This window comes from Pipistrellus kuhlii, unplaced genomic scaffold, assembly GCF_014108245.1.
Source record: "Pipistrellus kuhlii isolate mPipKuh1 unplaced genomic scaffold, mPipKuh1.p scaffold_m20_p_7, whole genome shotgun sequence".
Classification (NCBI taxonomy): domain Eukaryota; kingdom Metazoa; phylum Chordata; class Mammalia; order Chiroptera; family Vespertilionidae; genus Pipistrellus; species Pipistrellus kuhlii.
The window spans coordinates 34,037,928-34,060,758 of record NW_023425573.1 but is presented as its reverse complement, the minus strand read 5'-3'; the positions used below and the strand labels follow the sequence as shown (position 1 = coordinate 34,060,758).

Below are 22,831 nucleotides of genomic sequence, written 5' to 3'. Positions count from 1 at the left end.
GCTGTGACCTGCTTCACAGGGAAGCAGAGACATTTGTTGATCTAAGGATCACCCATGAGCAGGCAGCCCTTTAATGACTCCTTGGAGTAAACTCTGGCTCTCCAGAAACAAGCAGTACTTTTAAAATGTGTGAAAAGTTTCAAAAAATTTAGGAGAGAAATTAGAATGAAAGCCCAGGATATTCTCCCCACTCCTCACTCTCTCCTGGAGAGGAACTGACTTACCTAATTGTGGGTTTAGTAGAAAAGACCCAATAATTGCAGCCCTCTCTTTGATGTTCTTTATCTCAGATCTGCCTTCCTCCAAATGGGTGCATTTGCATTGGCTATAAGGCATGAAAAACCCCTGGACAGGAATCCTGTAGTTGTCTAGCTATGCACCCAAGTGTCTGGGTAGACAAAAATGTCTAAATCAGAGATGAAGTTTTGGGAAACCCTCTAGATAAGTCCCAGTCGTGTCCTCGAATCCAACTTTTCCTCTTTATTGATTCCTAACTGCTGAGTCTCACTTTCAGACTGTGCCAAACTCAAAAAGGCAATCCAAGAATATTATTTTTCACTCCCTACAACTCCTAAAGCATAAAAAATACTTTCTGCAGAAAACAACACTACTGGATAACTTCTGGCAATAAGAGAAAAATAGTTTTCTCAAATCTTTTTTTTAGAAACTTCTCAACTGATTAATATTCCCTCTAAATATGTTTATTTCCAGGATGCATTTACTTTCCAGAATGGGAAGCAACCACATTATCTCTTTGATCTATTTATGTTTTTATCAAAGTGATTGTACTTTTTTTGTTTTTATAAGGAACACATGGGACTATGAATTTATACTTAGTTTTTATTTTATTTTTTAAATTTTATTTTATGATTTAAGGTATTATATATAGTTGTTCATATATATATATATATATATATATATATATCCTTTTTTCCCCCAGCCTCTCCTACCCCCTGTCAGATGCCCTCATCCCACCCCCCATCCCAGTGTCTTGTGTCCATTGATTGTGCTTATATGCATGCATACAAGTCTATACCGAGTTTTTAAACCACTAAAATCTTGTTGAACACTGCATAGGTTAGGACAAGGCCAGATGTCTCCCCCTGGCAAGGAAAGCTGTCTTCCAGGGTGACATTGATAAACTACTTGACACTCTTGGGTACAATTATCACCAGACCAAACTCTCATTCAGCTCACATTTTCCCACTTAAGAGAGATAACAGGAGTGTTATCAAATGACTTCCTGAAACCATAATAAATTTTGCCTATGGCACTAATTTAGAATTTCCCAGTAAATAATCATCTCAGAAAGCAAAATGAGTTTAATACAAGTTTTTCTGAGCAAATCATGTTGGCTTTTGGCATTTCTGCCTTAATTTCAAATGCAAATAAGCTTTCAGTTTTTAAATCATTATGGAATTTTATAAACATTCCTTCTAAATCTCACTGAGTTATACATTCCTGGATCTACTAGTTTTCCTTTATGATATGGTTCCCCAACATTCAGGAACCATTATTCACGTACACGAACTATTTTTTCTTATTTCCCCACCATGAAACTGTGTGTGTTTTTCTGACAGTAGAAACAGTGTGTGTGTATGTGTGTGTATTTCTAGAAAAAGGTAGTTAATCTATCTTTTTCAGCACAGATAGGACATATGTGCATCACTCTGGTTAATTCTGACAAAAAGGACTGGACAATTGATCTAATTCACTATAACACATCCCATTCTCAATGTGTTCCTCTTACAGCCTTGGTTGCTCCTTGTCTTTTTTGATGATTTCTTTCTCTTTTCCCAACTTCTAAATATATGAATAACAAATGATCTTGTCTTTCTGTTGTGTAATATTCTCTCTATATTTTCCCCTCAAAGATCTCACCCACTTTCATATCTGATGACCAGTTAACTTTTATTTAATAACCCTGAATCAATAGCCTCAGATCTTTTGTCAGCATTTCTGAACTTTCATTTCCATTGATGAACATAACCACTTGGATTTCCAATCATTGCCAAACAAAATGAATACAGAATACAATGATAATCTACATCCACCAAACTAAGAGTAGAGTACCAATCCTCAAAGTACATAGAGGAGGAAGCCATCTCTGTGGTAAATTTAAGGAAACACCGCAAGACTTTAATTTCCAAAATATCTCAATCTTATCTTGGGCTATGTACAATCAAATGAAGCTAAGTAAGAAATGGTTTAAAAAAAAAAAAAGACATTTAACAAAGAGCTTTTCCTATGAAAGGCATTTCTGGGAATTTGAAAGAGGCTTTGGGCAGCCAAGAAGTTGAGTTGGCACCTTTGGGCACTTGCAGTGAACAAGTAAAAGACAAGGCCAGATGTTTTTATAAGGAACACATGGGTAATGAACAACACTTTGTCTTCTTCCCAAAAATTTCCAAAGAAAATGTCTCCAGATTATTTCCCTCTGCCTACCTAGGGATCAGGATTAGAGGATGAGGGCCAGGGAGTGCCTCAGGCAGGCTGATAAGATCACTCCACTGTACTGATTGCTATAAAAGTGATTCCATGCTACTGCTTTTTTAACAGATGAATGCAAAGAGAGGAAAGGTCTGGCATAGGAATCTACAGTATCATTACAAAACAGCTCATTTATATGCAGCGGTTCCTTGGAGCTCCCTCTGGTCTTGTAGAAAGAGTTACATGGCTGAAGTTCAGAAGAACTGGGCTGCCTGCCCAGTGCTGACTCTGCTGTGATTTTTGGAGGGCAAGATATATCATCTCTTTTGGCCTCAGTTTCCTCAACTGTAAAGTGAGATTTGATCAGATGATTGTTAATTTCCTTCTAGCACTGGAATTCTGTAACTCTAATTGCTGGCATCACAAGCCTTCATCGCAAGCCTACTGAACAGTTCTGTGACTTTAGGTGAGACTCTTAATCCTCTGCATCTCCATTTAACCTTAGGAGTTTTCACATATTATTGTAGGTTTAGCTCCGGTCTTCACGTTGGGGTTAAAATACCATCACTAATCTGTTAGCAGTGCAATGAGCATTACATTGACTGAATTGCCCAATTCCACCTGCTGCATTTTTGGGTCAGAAAAATGAAAAGTACTTTACTATCTCCAGGAGAAAATCTTGGGACTAATACATTCTTGTAATATGTTGGTGGAATTGTTGTTTCTCACTTATATCTTTTCCCAAGGAAGATCAACACCATTTAAGAGTATTAGAATTGAACTTAGTGATACCCCCCACAACCTTTTTATGTGTCGCTTCTTATTATCTGTCCACATTGTGCTTTGGGGAGTCATTACATCATTACATATAAGTGATACAGTCAGAGGGTAAATGTGATTGTGATATTTAAAAGTGAAGATTACTACTTTCTTTAAGTTTGCTTTCTGTACCAATTGTACTGAATGTATACACAAAATCATGCCAATTAGGGTTCTTGACAGTAATAATTGTGGACCTTCACTTTTTAAAAAAATATATTTTATTGATTTTTTACAGAGAGGAAGGAAGAGGGATAGAGAGTTAGAAACATCGATGAGAGAGAATCATCGATCAGCTGCCTCTTGCACGTCCCCCACTGGGGATGTGCCCGCAACCAAGGTACATGCCTTTGACAGGAATCGAACCTGGGACCTTTCAGTCTGCAGGCTGACCCTCTATCCAGTGAGCCAAAACGGTTATGGCATGGACCTTCACTTTTATCCTAAATAACTGATGACTTATAGTATCTTTTACTTTATATGAAAATAAAAATGACTTTTGAATGAAGGTAAATCTCTTTCTTTCTACTGAAAGAAATTTGCTCATTTAACTCTTCTTCCAAGCAAAATAATAGCAATAAAACCCATTTTTTTACTATGTTTTTGATTTCATAGCAATAACTTCCATTTCTAATCTTAGTAAATGTGTGTGGTAGACAATGTAGAAAAATGTGCAGAATTACAAAAAATAATATGGTGTTGAATTTAGCATGTTTTAGAAAGTCAATGAAGAAAATGTGGTACATTTAATGTTATTTTTTATTATTTTAACTAATAGATTTCAATCAAGAGTGAATTTGCTCCCCAGAAGATGTTTGGCAATTTCTATAGAAATTGTTGGTTGTCACAACTGGTGGGGTGGGAGGGACTACTACTGGCATCCAGAATAGAGGCCAGGCATGCTGCCAATCATCCTATAAAGCAGAATGCTTTAGGCCAAAATGTCTGTAGCACTGAGGTTGAAAAACCCTGATTTAGACCAGTGAGAGTAACCAAAGACTAAGATATAAGATTAGGGTCCAACAAGTTGTCCAAGGTTTGCCTCAGAGAAGAACCAGGGTCACCCCACCAAAAGAAAGGCAGCTTGCTTAATGGTTCTTATAGTCTGGTGGTTTTATAATTAAACTAGATCTTCACATACATTTAACCCATGGAAAAGAACATATAAACAAGCTCTGAGAACTGTATAAAATCCACAGAAACATAACTGGTTTTTTTTTTTTCATGAAATGTGCATAACAATTGGGAAGATTTTTTTTTTTTAAGTCTCAGGTCACAAGAAATATATTTTATTAATTTGGGGTAGGTGAGAATAGTGTTGATTCTACTTGTTACTTGAGTTTCTTGGGAGAGGGAGAATAGAGGGACCAGGCAACTTGGCAAAGCTAAGAGTCCTGAGGTAATTATAGTCCAGCAGCTATGAATAGAGAGTGAGTAACTTAAGCTGAAACCCATAATGATGTGATTTAAATAATATATTTGATATCAAGATACATTTGCATTCTGTGGGTATTTGCAGTTTTTGCTACAGGCTTAATTTATTTGTAATGCATAGGACTTAAAGTAATCTAAACATTTCTCTAAATGGTTTAGTATTCATGTTTCAGTTGGGTCCTATATTTTAGTGCCTGAAAATATCTTAAAGGCAGATTCTCTGCGAACAAGATACTGTCTGATTTCATATATTAAAGTTCTCTAATGATACTGTAAACAATAAAATCATAGCTTGGTGGTATCATAAAGAGGGAGAAATAAAATCTGACATTGGGATTGATGAGAAAGGACAATGGGAAAGGCAGCTAAGTAGGGCGTAGAAAGGCGGTAAGGGATGAGGTCACTTGCATTGCATTTATATCATGAGACTTGATCCATATAGATAAGAAGGCTTTGATATACTTTTTTTTTTTTTTGCAATGCACAATCAAATGAACATCAAAACAGAAGTAATGAGTAGCCAAGGTAGTTTTCTTTACCTTATTCATTTCTTCTTTGAAAATTGTCTGCTTATTTCTCACTGGTTCTTTCAAGAGGTCAATGCAATCATCGTGGAAGTCTTCCGAATTCAGATTCATCTTTACAGCACCTCCCTGCTGTATAAAGTGATAGTCAGTGAGTGCCTGGGCAGAAAAGTTGAAGGGACAGTGCCATATAATAATCACTTGGAAGAAAAAAGGCCACTTTAACCTTTTAGTTGAATATATTCCACACAAGACTTATGTCCTCTCATAAGATTTATGAAATTACCCCTCCAAGTTCACAGGTCCCCTCCTATCTCATTCCTTTGATAAAATTCATTGTCAATAAAATTTGGTCGTTTAAAGGCATAGAAAGTGGGGGGGGGGGAGTCATTGTTACAATAGAATGCACATGCAGGATTGTACCCTGCAATTTAAACCATTAGGAGAGTTTGGGGGAGCAGCAATGAGACAGAAATGACTAAGGGTTTCTGGTGTAGCAAAAAATAGGAAATCCAGAGAACTTAAACATGCAAAATGCTTGTGAGACTCATAAAAAGAGGGAGAAAAATATCGCTGAATGCTAAAAACAACACACACAATTGAGAACAAAGGACAATATCTTGCTCCTGCATTTAATGGGGTTTTGTCTTAGTCATGGAGGTAGAGGGGGTCGCAAACTGCTGTGGAGCCAGTGTGAGGGCTGAGAGGACTTGGTGAAGGTAAAAAAAGATATAGTTACACAAGCGACAACACCAGTTTAGAATGATGATTCTACTGCAACAGAAGGGTCTCTATTCCACCTGGAACATGGTCCTTGCATGAGCCTTCAAGAAACAGGCATGCCCTTCAAAGTACACATTCTACACTGACTCAGAGGATTAGGGGGACACATTATGGGGAGTATTCAGCTTTAGCCTCAATTATTTAAAAAAAAAATATATATATATATATATATTATATTTTTTACAGAGAGGAAGAGAGAGGGAGAGAGAGTTAGAAACATTGATGAGAAAGAAACATCAAGCAGCTGCCTCCTGCACACCCCTACTGGGGATGTGCCCGCAAACAAGGTACATGTCCTTGAGCGGAATTGAACCTGGGACCGTTGAGTCCGCAGGCCAATGCTCTATCCACTGAGCCAAACCAAGTCAGGGCTTTAACCTCAATTCTAAAACCTAAACTAGTTTATATTACTGGTCACTCTGCATTAGTACACTTGATACCTAATTCCAAATGGCAGCTGTTATAGAAAGAATGTTAGATCTTAAATCATATCCAAGTTCAAATTCCAGGTCCACACTACTGACTGGAAGTGAAAGTATTTTCACCCTCTCTGAGCTTCCCTCTGAAACAAAGAAAACACATTTGCCCTATCTCCATGGCAAGGTTATTTGGAAATCACTGATGTAATTATGTATGAGAACCCTTTGTAAATCTCAAATTGCTATACAAATAGAAAGGATTATTATCACTATTTCAGCCTCAACAGGGATGTCTGGGCCTACTTTTTAAATAGCTCCTAAAATGAGCCAAAGTATCAAGCATAAAAACTAGTCACTTAGGCTTCTTCTGCAAACTTCTGTAAGTGCTAGAAAGCATTCTCTGATAAACTTCTGTTCAGGCTCAACTCCTAAAGGCAATACTGATGCCAGTTTCTGCTGCCAGAAAGGCCCCTCCTCATTTTTAGCACCCGATCCTACCTTTCTGAGCTATGGAATGCTTCTTCTCTGTACTAATCCTTCAAATTTGTGCTATAAATATCAAAACCCTTTCTGGAGAAGCTGCTTTAGGTGAAACATGGTACAAATGTGTGGGTGCTACATTGGAGAGAGCCATCGTTTCCTCAGGCAGGTGACTTTGGGATGGTAATGGCAGTTATATTGATGATTGTGCGAGGAAATAGCACAGAGCTAGGAGAGACCAGAGAGGAAGTGACACCTGAGGAAGGTGATGCAGAGGAGGCAGTGTTTGGTTTTGCCCATGAGAGATGGTAAGATTCGGAGAGACGGAGGTAGAAGGTCATGTGTTTGAAGTAAAGGTTTGGAAGCAGGGAACCTGGGGATGTGGGGGTAGCAGACCAGTGAGACAGGCACTTACAATGGCTGTAGAAGTACAGTGGTTTGGAAAGAATATCAGCCTCAGAATACTGGAAAGAGAGAGAATTCATAGACATGGACAACAGTATGGTAATGGCAGAGTGAGGGGGATTGAGGAGTGGTGGAAGTGGAAGAGGGCATAGAGGGGATAAATGGTGATGGAAAAACGAAAATTAAAAATTAATTAAAATAAATAAGTAAAAATGACACAAGAAGAAATGTACCGTATTTTTCGGACCATAAGATGCACCGGACCATAAGACGCACCAGTTTTTAGAGAAGGGAAATGAAGAAAAAAAGATTCTGAAACAAATAGTGTCCTAAAATATTTTATGTGCATTAAAACCCAACATCACAGTCATAGACACATGTAATCAACCCTGTAAAGTAAACAGCAACATTTAGAACCATTTTAGAGCCGGGCAAGCACACAGAGACCACACAGAGCCGGGCAAGTAAAAAAACTTTTTTTTTAAAGTATATGTGTAGGCTATATTTGGACCATAAGACTCAGGGACTTTCCCCCCCCACTTCTGGGGGGGGGGGGAAGTGCGTCTTATGGTCCGAAAAATACGGTATTTAGGAAGGACAATCCAGCTGGAGTGTATAATTAAGAGGCTCCTGACTAGTACAAAAAAGAATCTAAGTGATGCATAGGAAATGAGAAAGAGAGGGTCTAATCCTTACTACAGATGGTATAAGAAGGATTAGGGAATGAGGAAGTGTAGAGAGGGAATAGAAACAGCTTTCAGGAGGAATATCCATGAAGGTGAAAATCTGGAAAAGGCTATAACTTTAAGAGGATGGATTTTATTAAGTGGATCCCACTAGAAGGTGCACAACATAATTGGGAGGGACACTGTAGACAATAGGGAGCAAAGCTCCAGAGAAGCAGCGATTTTCAGGCTGTGTATCAGAAGTTAGGAGAAGAGACAGATCCTCAAGGGGTGGGGTCGAGGTAGGGAGGAAATGATAACTGTTGCAAAAAATATTATGTGATATGTGGCACATTCATACATTACTGTTGGCATTATAAGTATAAAACATTTATGGAATTCAATATAAATATACATATTTGAGACATTAACAATTAATATTATTTCATATACACATATGTGAAGCATTAATAATTTCATACACACTTACCCAAACCTGGAGAATGTATGCATAGGTAATAATACAAAAGAAAAAAAAGGTCTATATGCATGAAAATGTTTGTTATAGTGTTATTTAAAATGATAAAGAAGTTTAAAAAAAATCTAGATTCTTAATCAAAGGTAAAATGGATGAGTTAAAAGGTTGCAACCTATATTGAATGGAATTAGTATTCAAATTTATGAAATGGAGATTCAAACAAAAAGATATGTTTGCTAGAAATAATTATACTTCTGCTCTGAACTGTAAGAGCACCATTATGTCTCAGTAAGAACAATGATCACAACAATAATCATGGGTGTCTTCCATAGTGTAAATGAATTACTGCTTTTATATCCACTCATCTTCTGATGGGCACTTAGGTTGCTTCCAAATATTGACTACTGCAAATAACACTGCAATAAATACAGGGAGCATATATTCCTTTGAATTATGTTCCCAGTTTCTTCAGATATATTCCCAGATCATATATCACTGTATATATGAGCAAAATCACTGGGTCATAGAGCAGTTCCATTTTCAATTTTTTAAGGTAATTCTATACTGCTTTCTACAATGGCTGCACCAATCTGCATTATCAGCTGCATTTTTATACACCAATAAAGAACTATCAGAAAGTGAAATGAAGAAAACAATCCCATTTACTATTCAAAAAAATAAAATAAAATATCTAGGAATAGATTTAACCAAGGATGTAAAAGACCGTACTCAGAAAAATTATAAAACACCAAAGAAAGAAATTGAAGAAGATACAAATAACTGGAAGCATATACAGTGTTTATGGATAGGAAGAATTAACATTAAAAAGTCCATACTACCCAAAACAATCTATAGATTCAATGCAATGCCTATTAAGACACCAATGGCACATTTCCCAGAACTAGAACAAATATTCCAAAAATTTATATGGAACCACAAAAGACCCTGAATAGCCACAGCAATCTTGAGAAAAAAGAACATAGTTGAAGGTATTATGGGATTACGCTACTTGATACCAAACTATACTACAAGGCCATAGTAATCAAAATAGCATCAATTTTCTAGTCCATGAATAATGTTAATGATTAGTTCAATATTTCGGTGAAGTTAATTGTTCAATGAACATAACTCCTGAAACATAGTTTTATTTTCTCTTGGGCCACAATCCGTAGAGAAAATAAAAATTTATTTATGAATAAAAACGTAAGGTTACTTAATTCAGACTTTAGTTTTATTTTAATGGTACACATTTATTCTTTAGGATATGATCCATGAAAATGTAAACGAGACACCTTAATTGTATTTAGCCCTCATTCTCAGCAATGATGAAAAAGAAAGTTTTCTCTGCAGTGATGAAAAAGAAACAGAATTAATGATAAGAAACACCCAAATAATTATGTTAGAAAACTGTGAAACAAATGTGCACATTATATCCCTTGAGAATTTCCCTTTGAACATTTTTGCACCAGAAGACCCCTGATGAATGCATTTTTATTTATACCACTCGAACGTACATATTCTGAGAAGACATTACCTTCAGCTTTTCTTCAAGCTCAGTGAGAGAGCCACATAATTCAGTAATAGATTCAAGAACCTCTTTGTGTTTTGCCACAATTTTTTCAGTATATTTCTGCCCTTCTTCAAAACCTGGAGAGGAGAAGGAATAAAATTATCTTTAAAAGTCAAATTCTTGGCAGGAAAAAACAAACAAAACAGATTTTAATTCATCTCCCCAGTGTCTGGTAGATAGTAAATGCTTAATAAAATATGTGCTAGACAAGTAAATAAATAAGAGCATTTTTGAGAACTAGGTATTCTAGAAAAATGCTTACATTTACTGTATCATGTCTCTTTTATGTAACCTAAATAATGTTGCTATATTAATATTCTTAAAGCTGAATTCCAATCAGTTTTACCCAATTCAGAAGGTTCAGTGGTTCTTTAGTACCTAGGGAGTATGCATTCAAGGCCCTCAATAATATAGGTTTAACTTGCCCCTCCCCAATGTTTATCACCCTAGTTCTCTCACATATTTCATCTCTAGCAAAACTGAACATATATTCCTGATTCTTCCTTCAAAATCCTCACAGCCACTGGGCATTTTCTTCTGTACTACGAATGCCCTTCCCCCCTTCCATTTCTGCTATCAAACCCCTACCTACTTTTCAAACTCTACCCTAAGTGCTAACATCTTTGTGAAAATGTTTTTAATCTTTCCCAAATGTATTTAATCTCTCCCAATTGGAATAATAATGAACATGTCTACCAAGTAGTGAGTGCATAGGCACTTCATATGCATTGTCTAATGTAATCCCCCTCAAGTAGATTCTCTTGTATTTTACAAATGAAGAATCTGAAGCTCAAAAGAGCCTCTTCAAGTAACCCCGACAATAACTGGAGGACCAGGGATTCAAACCTGATCTACTGGAATCCAAAGTTTAGGCTAAATTCTACTGCACATCACTATGGGCTAAATTGTGTTCATCCTCAAATTCATATGCTGTAGTTCCAATCCCTAGTATCTCCAAATGTAACCCTATTTGAAGATAAGGTTTTCAAAGTGGTTATTAAGTTTAAAAAAGGCCATTAAGGTAAAGCCCTAAACCAATATGACTAGTGTCCTTATAAGAACAGGGAGAGACAGCAGGGGTGTGTGTGTGTGCACAGAAGAGGCAGCAAGGGTGGCCACCTGCAAGCAAAGGAAAGAAGCCTGAGGAGAAACCAACCCTGTGAGTACCTTGATCTTACACTTCCAGCCACCAGAACTGAGGAAATAAATTCCTGTTGCTTAAGCCACCCAGCCTATACCATGTTGCTATGGCAGCCTGAGGTGACTCATACACACACTTTATACCTTTCTCATTATATTAACCATTTCATGATTTCTAAGTCTAGACCACATGTGTCAAACACAAGGCCCGCGGGCCAAATCCGTCCCACCAGGCCTTGCAATGTGGCCTGCACCGCGCTGTCATCACTGCATTCCGCTGCGTTTCCATCACAATGACAGTTTATGACTGTTCAGTAAACCATTCGGCCCGCGATTTAGGCTGGATTTTAGATTTTGGCCCCTTCTCTGATTGAGTTCGACACCCCTAGTCTAGACCATGGATTCTTGAATGAAGGAACTAGATTTTATTTGTCTTTATATTGGTTAGAGCTCCTAGTACAATCTTTGTGATACATTTACTTGCATTAAAATTCTGGGTTCAGCCCTGGCTGGTTTGGCTCAATGGATAGAGTGTTGGCCTATGGACTGAAGGGTCCCAGGTTTGATTCCGGCCAAGGGTACATGCCTGAGTTGCGGGCTCAATTCCCTTTGGGGGGTGTGTAGGAGGCAACCAGTTGATGATTCTCATCATTGATGTTTCTATTCCTCTCCCCCTCTCCTTTCTTCTCTGAAATCAATAAAATATATTTTTAAAAAGTTCTGCGTTCAGTAATGTTTGGGTGACCTGCAAGAGTAGATGATTTAATATTCCTAAAGTATCTTACTTGATGCAAATTTTTAAAAATGCATAGCTTCCATATTTAACAGGAAAAGACTATTGCTGTTTTTTCAATGATTTTTTTATTCATCAAGTATTTATTAAGCACTTAGTATGTACCATGAAGCAGTGAACTAACAGGCAAAATCCCTTCTCTTGTGGAGTTTATATTCTGGTTAAGGAAAGGCACAAAACAGATAAATAACTACATAAAAGACAGTTGGCAATAAGGGTCAGGAATATAAAACAAAGCGAGATATAGAATCATGCATGCTGGGAGGGGTGGGTCTTTATGAGTACTTAGTGTGTCCTAAAATTGAATAGGCACTGAAATATAGGGATAAAATATACTTCCCATGCCCTCAATGAGCTTATGGTCAGTAGAAAGGACAAATAAAAGGGCAATTATGCTACAGTGTAAGAAATATAATAATACTAGAAGAAAACATATACAATGCTATGAGGACAGAGTGCCTCCAAAATTTTTGGTGCAACTCATAGAATAACAACAGTAAGAATGTGACATCATATTGGTTTTCATTAATTTTTCAATCTGTATTTTATTATTTTGATGTTTCTACTCTTTTCCTTTGGAAAATCATTAACAATTCAATATGTTATTGCAGTATTTATTGTTCTACAAATTTTTAGGTCAATCCATGGACAGTGTGCTTCATGTAATAAGAGAAAATCCCAATCTGGCAGCAGCTGTGGGCATTCAAATGAAGCATTTTATACCACCTGTTGATATCTTCTTTTGAGGATGAATTTGCCTGGTCACTGGGAGTAAGTCTTGGTCTCAGTTAATAACATCTGGGAATTGATGAAACATGCCTCACCGCTCTCAAGGACTGTAATTACCTATGGGGCATCTTAAATGGGAGCCTCCTTTAGCTAGGACTTCTCAGACAGCAGAGCTAACACCTTACCTTCTCCATGGAGAAGAGGAAAGAAGAACCCATGTGATGATAATTTTAGTTTTCCCATTTACTCCACGAGTGAGAGGAGGGCAAGAGAAACATTTCCATCTTTCTTATGTCCACAAACCATAACTGTCATAGAAATGAGAAGGCTATAGACTTTAGTCTTAGCTTGATACTTACTTAAAGTACCATGGGAAATTTGCATGTTTTTCAAGGAATCACACTAGTGAAAATTAGAATTTTTTTGGGGGGGGGAATCTATAAAAACTGAGTATTGTCCTAGTTTTATTACCTGGAGATGGGCAACAAGAATGGGGGAGAGAGGAGGACAGAGAAGGAGGTTTACATAAGGTAGTTAAAAATCTACAAGCTTTGCCGAAATCGGTTTGGCTTAGTGGTAGAGCGTCGGTCTACGGACTGAAAGGTCCCAGGTTCGATTCCGATCAGGGGCATGTACATTGGTTGCGGGCACATTCCTGGTAGGGGGTGTGCAAGAGGCAGCTGGTCGATGTTTCTCTCTCATCGACATTTCTAGCTCTCTGTCTCTCTCCCTTCCTCTCTGTAAAAAAATCAGTAAAATATATTTTCAAAAAATAAAATAAAAATCTACAAGCTTCATCTGCAGACAGAAGTTTCAATGTCTATTCCCCAGCATTTACTTTTATAGGTTGTGAGCTCTTATCTTGAGGCTTTTCCCTAAATAGGTTGGTGTAGAGAGGACCATGAGGACTTGTGACCCTCTGCTTTCTGCTAGATTAGGTTCAGCATAGGTTTGTTTCATGGGAAATGATGGCATGTTTTAAAAGAGATCTCACCAATTACCAAAGAACTGGTATGCATTATGCACAACCCATGGACACAGACAATAGTGTGGTGAAAGGCCTGGGGCTGGGGGAGGATGCAGGCTAGAAGGACTCACTGGGGAAGAGACATCTGTAATACTTTCAACAATAAAGATAAAAAATATTTCATGTAAAACCACATGAAATACATTAGAAAAATGTCTATTCACACTTATGCCTTTAGCTGGTCATGGCCTCAAATAAGTTTTCTCTTTCCTATATTAGGGGGGAAAGCTTTATGGAATGATTAAAACACCTTTGAAATCCTAAAAAGGAGAGAGAGAGCTCACCATATAATCGCTGAGCGAGGTCACTGATCTCCTGGATCCTTTCTTCTTGCTGAGGCACTGAAGGTGTGATAAACTTATTGAACTGCTGGTGGAGGATTTCCACAGCCTCTCTGGTCTGGCATTCCATGGAATATTTTCCAACTCTTACAACTGTGGCACTTGCATCCTCACACCAAAAATGACACTAAATTAAAATAGAACAAAGCATAGATTAACAAGACACCATCATTCTAATGTTCTTCGCTTTGGTCACTGAAGTATCAAATTTAAATTTCCTCAGACTTTATGTTCACATTAGTTTGAATCTCTAAGTTTTAATAAAAAATATAAAAAACATGATCATATACTTTGTACTTGGGTATTAGAGTCAGATAAGAAAAAGTATGAAAATTCATTTGATTTTCTTGCCTTCTTAAATTTGTCTGAAGCATAATTCTTAAGAGGAATGTTGCATATTTGCAAGAACAGGTGATATAAAAAGTGTATGGCACTAAAATATCCAAACATAACCTAAAAGGAAATTTAAAAACCCAAACACAAAATCCAGCCTAATTTATTGAAACCATTAACAATAAACGGATAAAGTATTGCCTGATTACCACTCAAATGACTTCTCTCTTAAGAATTAGATATAGTCTATGGATTAAAGAAATATCATCTAAGGAATAGCATTTGAACTATTTTGTAATAGAAGACAATCATATGTTCAAAGCACACTGGAGAACTGAGTTTCTTCACTAAAAATAACCCTGATGGAAGGAATATGTCTGACCAAAGCCACAAGCTCTTGCACTGAGTGGGAAATAGAAACACATGACTTCGTTATGAGCCAGTTTTGAATCAGTGCCACAGAGCTGCAGAAAACCTATGAGTTATAGAAGAGTGGTTATCTGGATCCTTCTTAATATGGTGTTAAATCTAAAAACTCTACTGCATCAGTGGTAAATAGAGGTGTTTGTTGTTTTATTTTAATTTCATAATAACAGGCTACAAAAACACTCAAGAACTTTGAGTACAGGGTTTCTTCAATGTAAGTGTGTAGCCCCATTGGTGTGGCTCAGTGTTGGAGCACTGACCTATGAACCAGGAGATCATGGTTGGATTCCCAGTCAGGGCACATGTCTGGTTGTGTGCTTCATCCCCAGGAGAAGGCATGCAGGAGGCAGCCCATCAATGATTCTCATCAATGATGTTTCTATCTTTCTGTCCCTCTCCCTTCCTCTCTGAAATCAATAAAAATATATTTAAATATGTGTGTGAAAATAATTTTAACTTGTCAAATTTTATATATTTTACATATACTCTTCCATTTTAACCTTTTGACAAAACAAAAATAACACTAATAATAATTTTTATACCTGAAAAAAAGTATCACCCTTTCTTTCTAAAAAAAACTTTCATATTCTGTGAAGTAAATAAGTCATTTTGGGTGTTTTAAACAGATATCCAGCAGTGAACATAATTTCATGATTGTTAAACATCTTCAGTTGACAAGGTTATAGAGAAATGAGAAACTCTCATATGTTGCTAGCAAGAGAAAGTTAGTCAAGTCTTTCTAAGGGCAATTGGACAATACACTCAAAATATTGTAACATTTACCCCATTTGGTTCATCAATTCTACTCTAAGAAATTGTCCTAAACAAATAAGCATGGGAAGGAGAATGATGCATGGGCTTAATGACAAGAATAGCTAGTACAGCATTGTTACAAAGTATCAGAGTGATTTCATAGGTCAGCATTACAGCATGGACACCACAACAGTAAGCAGGTACCTCTTCTATCATCTCGTGGAGGTGCTCGGTCAGGTCCAAATTCTTCTTGTAATCTGTTACAACTTTATCAAACTCATCCACATGTTTTTTCAAATCCTTCATGGCTTCCAAAAGAACTGTAACTTTACTATTTGGGTAATTTAAGAAAGATTCAGAAGTCTTGTTCTCAACTTTTTCCATTTTCTTTTTCAAAACCTGTGCCAATATATAAAATCTTTAAAATAAAATTCAATTTTTATTTAAGAGGCTAGCTAGTGATTAAATATTGGAGAAACACTTGGGAAAACTATTTGAAGCTTCCTCCATTATAATATATTAAAATTATAATTATTAAAATGAATTTTGGATGAATGGACTTTCTTCTAGATAGTATATTGATTCAGCATTCAGCAAACATATAGAAAATTAACTACAGGCCAGGGTCTATTCCAGATTTTGAGAATACTACTATAATTAAAAATAAGATAATAATCATAAAATCAGATATTTTATTGTCTTCAGTAAGTTCACTGTCTCTTGGGAAAGGCATTCAAATAATCTAGTCTGTAGATGTGATAATCAAGGTAGGTGTAAAAAGGTCCTTCCACAAGCAGGTGTGAGGGGGGAAAAGAGGATGTGCAAAAGGTAGATGCATGTATGCATATGTGTGTGTGTGTGCATATGTGTGAGTGTGTATGTTTGTGTCTGTTGGGGGTAAGAATGGAAGCAGAGAGGCTAGGTAGGTTTGGTAGAAACCATTCTGGAGCTGCTTTCAAAGATAAATCAATTTATTATATATTTTACATAAAAAACTTAAATTGTTATAAAAATGGATAACTACCTTTTCAGTCCCAATGCTGTAAAAAAAAAAAAAATAGCCCAAGGATTAGGCATCTAGAATTGAAATGCAAAATGATTTTGCAATAACTGTAGTAGTGCATGCAAACACAAACACACACACACACACACACTTTTTTTTCATTACCTGTATTTTCTCAGCATACATATCAACCTGTTGAATTTGATATTTCAGAGCCTTCAGATTCTTAGCTTTTTCATTTTTCTTAGTGTAATTGAACTTCAAATTGTTAAATTTCTTTTTTATATCCTTGAATGACTCTCTGAGCTGCAGGTCAATAAAAAGAAAGAAGTGATTTCCTTAAAATGAGAACAGTAATATTGATGAAAATATCTAAACACTTCAAAATATTTATAATCTTTAAAATGTTTTCAGTGATTTTAAATAGAAAACATGTCTGCTAAGTGAATATATAATGTGAATTACAACATATCCCCAAAATATAAGTAATTATGAAATTATTTCAGTATTTTTAGAGTTTAATTTATAATTAGTCTTACTGTTATATAATACATGGAAATTATACTGATGCAAGTTTTTCATCTGACATACCTCTATTTATTCAGCGTTGTTTTTTTTTTAATATGGTAAATTAAAGTACTGTACATTAGTTTTAAACTACAAATTAAACCAAGCACATTTAAACATATAAATCAGTAATATTCTAAAGGAGCAGAAAGAACTATAGCTTCAATGTTTTCTCTATTAGAACTCAGGAAAACATTTAAAAGATCATACTCAGTATATTTATTAAATAACCAATTAATATTTAAATTATTTGCCATTTGATGTTTTAAAATGAATGTTTAATTTTAGAAAGAAAAGACATATGAGATTAATTTTATGGGGCTGAGACATAAGGAGACTTTATCCTGAATTATTCACATAAAACTTTGAAAGGAACTTTTTTTCTGTAAAGTAAAAACCAGCAACTATTGGTATAATAACTACCACATTCAAAGAAACCAGAAACACTTGTATCTTTAAGGAAACATGGTCTTAATGGGGAGTTGGAGTTTAATGAATACAGAGTGTCCTGTTAAGATGATGAAAAGCTCTGGAGGTGGTTGTACAAAAACATGAATATACTTATATAACTGATCTATCCTTAATATGGTTTATAGTAAAGTTTATGTTTATTTTTTATCACAATTAAAATAATTTTTTTGTTTTTAATAAAATTAAATTTAAAAATAAGGTTAAAATAACATTTTCTATTTCTAATATAGTCCATTAAAAATAAATTATGTTATTCTTATTTTTTCCCTTACTAGGACATGACATATACAGTGTGGGGGGAAAATACAGTTGTGAGTACATGAAAACAGTTTATCCTTGTGTTATTACTTATCAAATTATTTTATTTCCATATGAAATAAATAAACCTACTTTTGTCCTAGCCTATGCTATGAACTTCAGTCCAGGAAAAGGAAGAGGGGAGGGGCCTTGTCATCATTGGGTTACATCTGCTGTTTAGATGGGAAAGATCAACATCTATTTGAAAGTATGTGATGAATGGAGAAAGGCTTAATCCTAACCCTTTAATTCTAAGCCATGAAATTTTAAGTCTGTTCTGGATGACTAAATTGAAGACTGATAACCAATGAGTGCAACTTCACTTCCATGGGTTTCAGAATGTAAGCACTTCCACGGAAAATGACCTACAGGCCAAAGAATGTTCATGGCACTGTGGGTGTGTGACATGAGATCAGCTTCTCTATGACACATGAGCTCCTCTGACAAAGCTGCTGGCACTTTTCTCTTTGGGTCCCACTGGAAATCCATCTTAAATCCTGTGCCTTTCCCAGCTGGGATTCAGGACGGCTGCAGATACAAGTGGGAGGCAACATGCATGTATCACCTCTCAGCGAAAAGAAATCTAGTCATGCATACTTTTCTTACCTGCACCTTTCCATATGAAAACTTAACTTCCCATCTAATCCCCACGAAACCTGGGATCATATTTTTAAAGGAATTGAGAGCCATGGCAGCTTCACTGTGGTATCATGCAGCTGTTTCTAACTTTAGCTCATCAACAAAGTGTAATGGTGGTGATGGCTAAGACAACCACTGTTCAACTGGAGCATATAAGCCACAGAAATCACCAAAGCTTGGGGCAAGATGAAATTCACCCAGAAATATTTAAATGTTTTTGCAATTTGTATTCATAAAAATTTATGAAAGTCTTAAGCAAACCAGAGGGATTCCCGCCCCCCCCCCCAGTGAATAGTATGATATCCCTACCTCCCCACTTGCTCGTCTTTGCTATAGAATAAGCAGATTAAGTCAATATAGCTTTAATTAAGGGAGGAATAGGAAGACTGTAGGTCTTTTGACATTAGTAGAATGAGCATCATCACCAAATGTCCCAGGGAGCAGTCAGCCTCTCTCAGGGTTAGGAATGAACAAAGCTTCGTTGAGAAGAAACAGAAGGGAAAGAGGCCGACAACGAGACTGGTTTGCTATTCTTAGTGCTGGTTGAGGCAATGTTGGCACCAGAATGTATTATTAGTGAGCCTGTTGCTGACAAGGCCAATTTATGTAGGGAACGTGAGACATTTTAAAACTAAGGAAATATGTTTCACAAAAAGCCTTTCATTAGAACTATGGCACATGTTTGGCCAGAAGTAAAAACACAGAACAAGCAGTCCATTTCTTTTAATGTCCATTTCATGAGCTTCATTTCTTGCCCACCATTGTGCCCAATCCAGACAAAAGCTTTCTGATTGATGCTCATTTTAGGGAGAGAAAGCTGTACTGTTGTCATCTCCCAGGGATGCTTGCATTTGACATAAAGGGGCCCAAAGACTCACAAGTTAACCAGGATGATTTGTTTTACAGTTAGTAATGGCAGAGTATTAAGCCTTAGCACTGGGGAGGTTTCGGGATAAGACTTTCTTGCCCTTCTTCCATAAAGCAACAGCACCACTGTCTTGCTGTGCTTATAGCCAGTCTTGTACTGGCAGAAAGGGGGCGGGGGGGCCTTGGAAAGAGGAGAGAGTTGCTCCGTTTTAAATTAGAGATAGCAGCATGTCCCAGTAGTGCCCATTTTATTTACCCTGCACAATTTGTGTCCATCATGTATTTAAGTGCTATTTTCTGAATATAACTATGATGTTATAATTTAGCTCTCTATATCCTTTAGAAAGAAGAGGCATTTTTCAGATGTAAAACACCAAACTTTAACAGATTTTAACCATCTGAAATGGACGTTCTCAGAACAAATCACAATAGTTCCTATTCTCTTACTCATGTCATTGAATGGACCCACAGTGGGGCCTGACAACCGGTAGTGGCTGTGACTGAAGTCCCAGGGGCTTTAACCTGCCCTAGGCTCTGATTTCCGAGGCTTCTGCATTCTTATGACCCTCCCTCCACCACAGGTGGCCATGCTGATATTTGCTGAATGACAATAATTTAGGTTTTCTCTTAAAATAATGAGCTAAGCTTATCAATCTACAAAAAATAAGAATTTTCTGTGCTGCCCCCATCAGGTGTTTTATTCATCTATACACACATTTTCTGCTTATTTTCTTGCTACAAGGTGACTGTCCATGGTCATTTTGTCAATGGCAAATCACCATGCAATGTCAGGAGACTTAATTATTATATATGTGTCTATAGCTGTGCCATTCCCCTATTTTAATTTATCATTTCTAATCTGCCTTGTATCCATGGAACAAAAACTCTGACATATGGTAAGAAAGATAGGTAGGTAGGTAGGTAGATAGATAGATAGATAGACAGATGATAGTCTTTTTGTTTCCTTTTTGATGGTGAGATGTTGCTACAGTGCAAAAAAATTTTCAGGCTAAGTAACATCATTATATGAAAGCTTCTGATTGCAAATTTGAGAAAATGGATAGCAACCCAATTCTGTCATTACTATTCTTTTCAGCAAAGTAATTGTGGTTTACAATGAGACTCTAGCTACAAATTTCCATTAACATCATGTAAATGTAGAGGTAATTTTTTGATCAGATGGCAAGGAGAAAATATGCTCAATATTAACTTATTACATTTCTAAATGAAGATGGTAAAGAATGAGTAATGGTGTTCTGTCATGTAATATGGCAGAGAAAGTCTACAATGCTCTGTGTATTAATAGCTTATTTATATTGTCAAGCGATAAAACATAATGAAATTCAACATTCATGCATACAAGCATATCTTCATGGGAAATGGGTGAGAAAAAACCCACAAAATATGTCAGTCTGAAGGCTGTGTTTTCTAGTAGGAAGACATGGAGAAAATGAATTTTCATAATTTCCCATGTCGTTTGGCATATGAAATTTAAAAACTAATATTTTAATCAAAGACAATCAAGGTACAAAACCATGATCCTTTGTCTTTAAGAAATTATCACATCACATTTTTAAAAATCACATTTAGAACATATCACTTTATTTTGCCTTGAGATACCACATCCTTTTCTAAGGGCCTTTCATGTAGTTAAAACCATGTAAGTTAGTTATGGCAACATCAAGAAAGTAATTCTTGTAATGACCAAATTAACTGTTATTGTATCAGATTGTACAAACTCATTTCAACTCAGAGTCTGTGAACTTGCAAGAAGCCCTTTAAGAAAACAATGAAATATTAGAAGAAAAACATGTTTTCAAATCAACTTAAAAAATCAAATGCTATGCATGTTAAGGTACCCAATGGTATTTTTTTTATACAAAGAAAGAAAGAAAGAAAGAAAGAAAGAAAGAAAGAAAGAAAGAAAGAAAGAAAGAAAGAAAGAAAGAAAGAAGGAAGGAAGGAAGGAAGGAAGGAAGGAAGGAAGGAAGGAAGGAAGGAAAAAAGAAAGAAAGAAAGAAAGAAAGAAAGAAAGAAAGAAAGAAAGAAAGAAAGAAAGAAAGAAAGAAAGAAAGAAAGAAAGAAAAGTGGAACATGTTGCTTTTAGTTTTACAAAATGTTTGAAGTAACTATATCAAAATTTTAATGATGATAAAAATAATAAAACTGTCTAGGTGTCAAATATTCACTTTGAATTAGACACCTATTTGCACTCTGATATTCATAATACAAACTAGAACACAAATATCTTTATTTTACTAAAGGGTACTGAAAATATTACTTCTAATTACTTTCCCTTGTAGGCTCATGATTGGAAAGGCCAAGGCGTAGACACTACACTGTGGCATGCCTAATATATCTCTACAAGAAAGGAAAGGGGAGAAAGGAATGATGATGTTCAAACACCCTTTAAACGTGAAAGTATAACCTACATCAAAGATTAGTGGGGTTTGAAGTAGAAGCAAACGGGAAGAACAGGTCTCTTAATATTTAAGATCATGTTAGAGTGACATCTGACTCCTAAAGCAAGCTTGCACGTATCTGGTTGCTCTTTCCTCGTTAGGTACAGACAATCCTGGGGCATCCCTACTATGACTGGAAGAGTGATCTGTTGTCCTGGCCAGCTGGCTCCCAGCACGGGCTCATCACAAGGAGGCCCTATAAACAGAACCTACTGTGGGAAGGGCCTGAACAGGGAGACCCAGCACCACAAGTGCCACAGCGCTTCAGGGAGGTGGAAACTGAGCAGTAAGGGACTGGGAATAAGCCTTAGCCAGCTCCACTTGTGGTTTCTGTAGAGGCTGAATATCCCAACAGGAAGAGCAATTTTCAGCAAGACAAAAAAAAATTACCACGAAGGAGGAAGAGGAGGAAGAGGAGAAGGAGGAGGAGGAGGAGGAGGAGGAGAAGAAGGAGGAAAGGAGAAGGGAGGAGAAGGAGGAAGGAGGAAAAGAAAGATGGGGAGCCAGAACCGGTTTGGCTCAGTGGTAGAGCATCGGTCTGCGGACTGAAGGGTCCCAGGTTCAATTCCGGTCAAGGGCATGTACATTGGTTGTGGGCACATCCCCTGTAGGGGGTGTGCAAGAGGCAACTGGTCAATGTTTCTCTCTCATTGCCATTTCTAGCTCTCTATCTCTCTCCCTTTCTCTCTGTAAAATATCAATAAAATATATTTTTTTTTAAAGAAGAAAAAAAAAGAAAGAAAGATGGGGAGAAGGAAGAAGAAGAAAAGATGATAATTTTGGGGAAAGATAGTAAACACATTGTTTTCATGGCTGCAAATCTAAATTGTATAGCTTTGGGGAGAATAATGCTCTCCTAAGATTGCTTTCCTTGTTAATGGCAGTACAGAAAGCAGAAGAGGCAATTCGACTACCTAGAGGGCAGGATACACTATGAGTTTAACCCTGAATGACTCTCTGGAACATCTTCTGTGTA

The 22,831-nt window shown here is 36.6% G+C and overlaps 1 protein-coding gene across 3 annotated transcripts in view; it reads right to left on the bottom strand.

Annotated features, from left to right (window-relative positions):
* The window catches only part of CCDC141 (coiled-coil domain containing 141), a 159,906-nt gene that overhangs the window by 8,442 nt on the left and 128,633 nt on the right, over positions 1-22,831 (bottom strand). For 2 of the 3 annotated variants that reach the window (XM_036421943.2, XM_036421940.2), the window contains exons 18-22: positions 16,718-16,858; positions 15,754-15,948; positions 13,981-14,164; positions 9,972-10,084; positions 5,223-5,339 (exon numbers count right to left, since the gene is read on the bottom strand). In XM_036421943.2, the coding sequence (XP_036277836.1) occupies positions 5,223-5,339; positions 9,972-10,084; positions 13,981-14,164; positions 15,754-15,948; positions 16,718-16,858 (750 nt within the window). The remainder of the gene's footprint in view (positions 1-5,222; positions 5,340-9,971; positions 10,085-13,980; positions 14,165-15,753; positions 15,949-16,717; positions 16,859-22,831) is intronic. The other variant, XM_036421941.2, reaches the window with a different exon arrangement.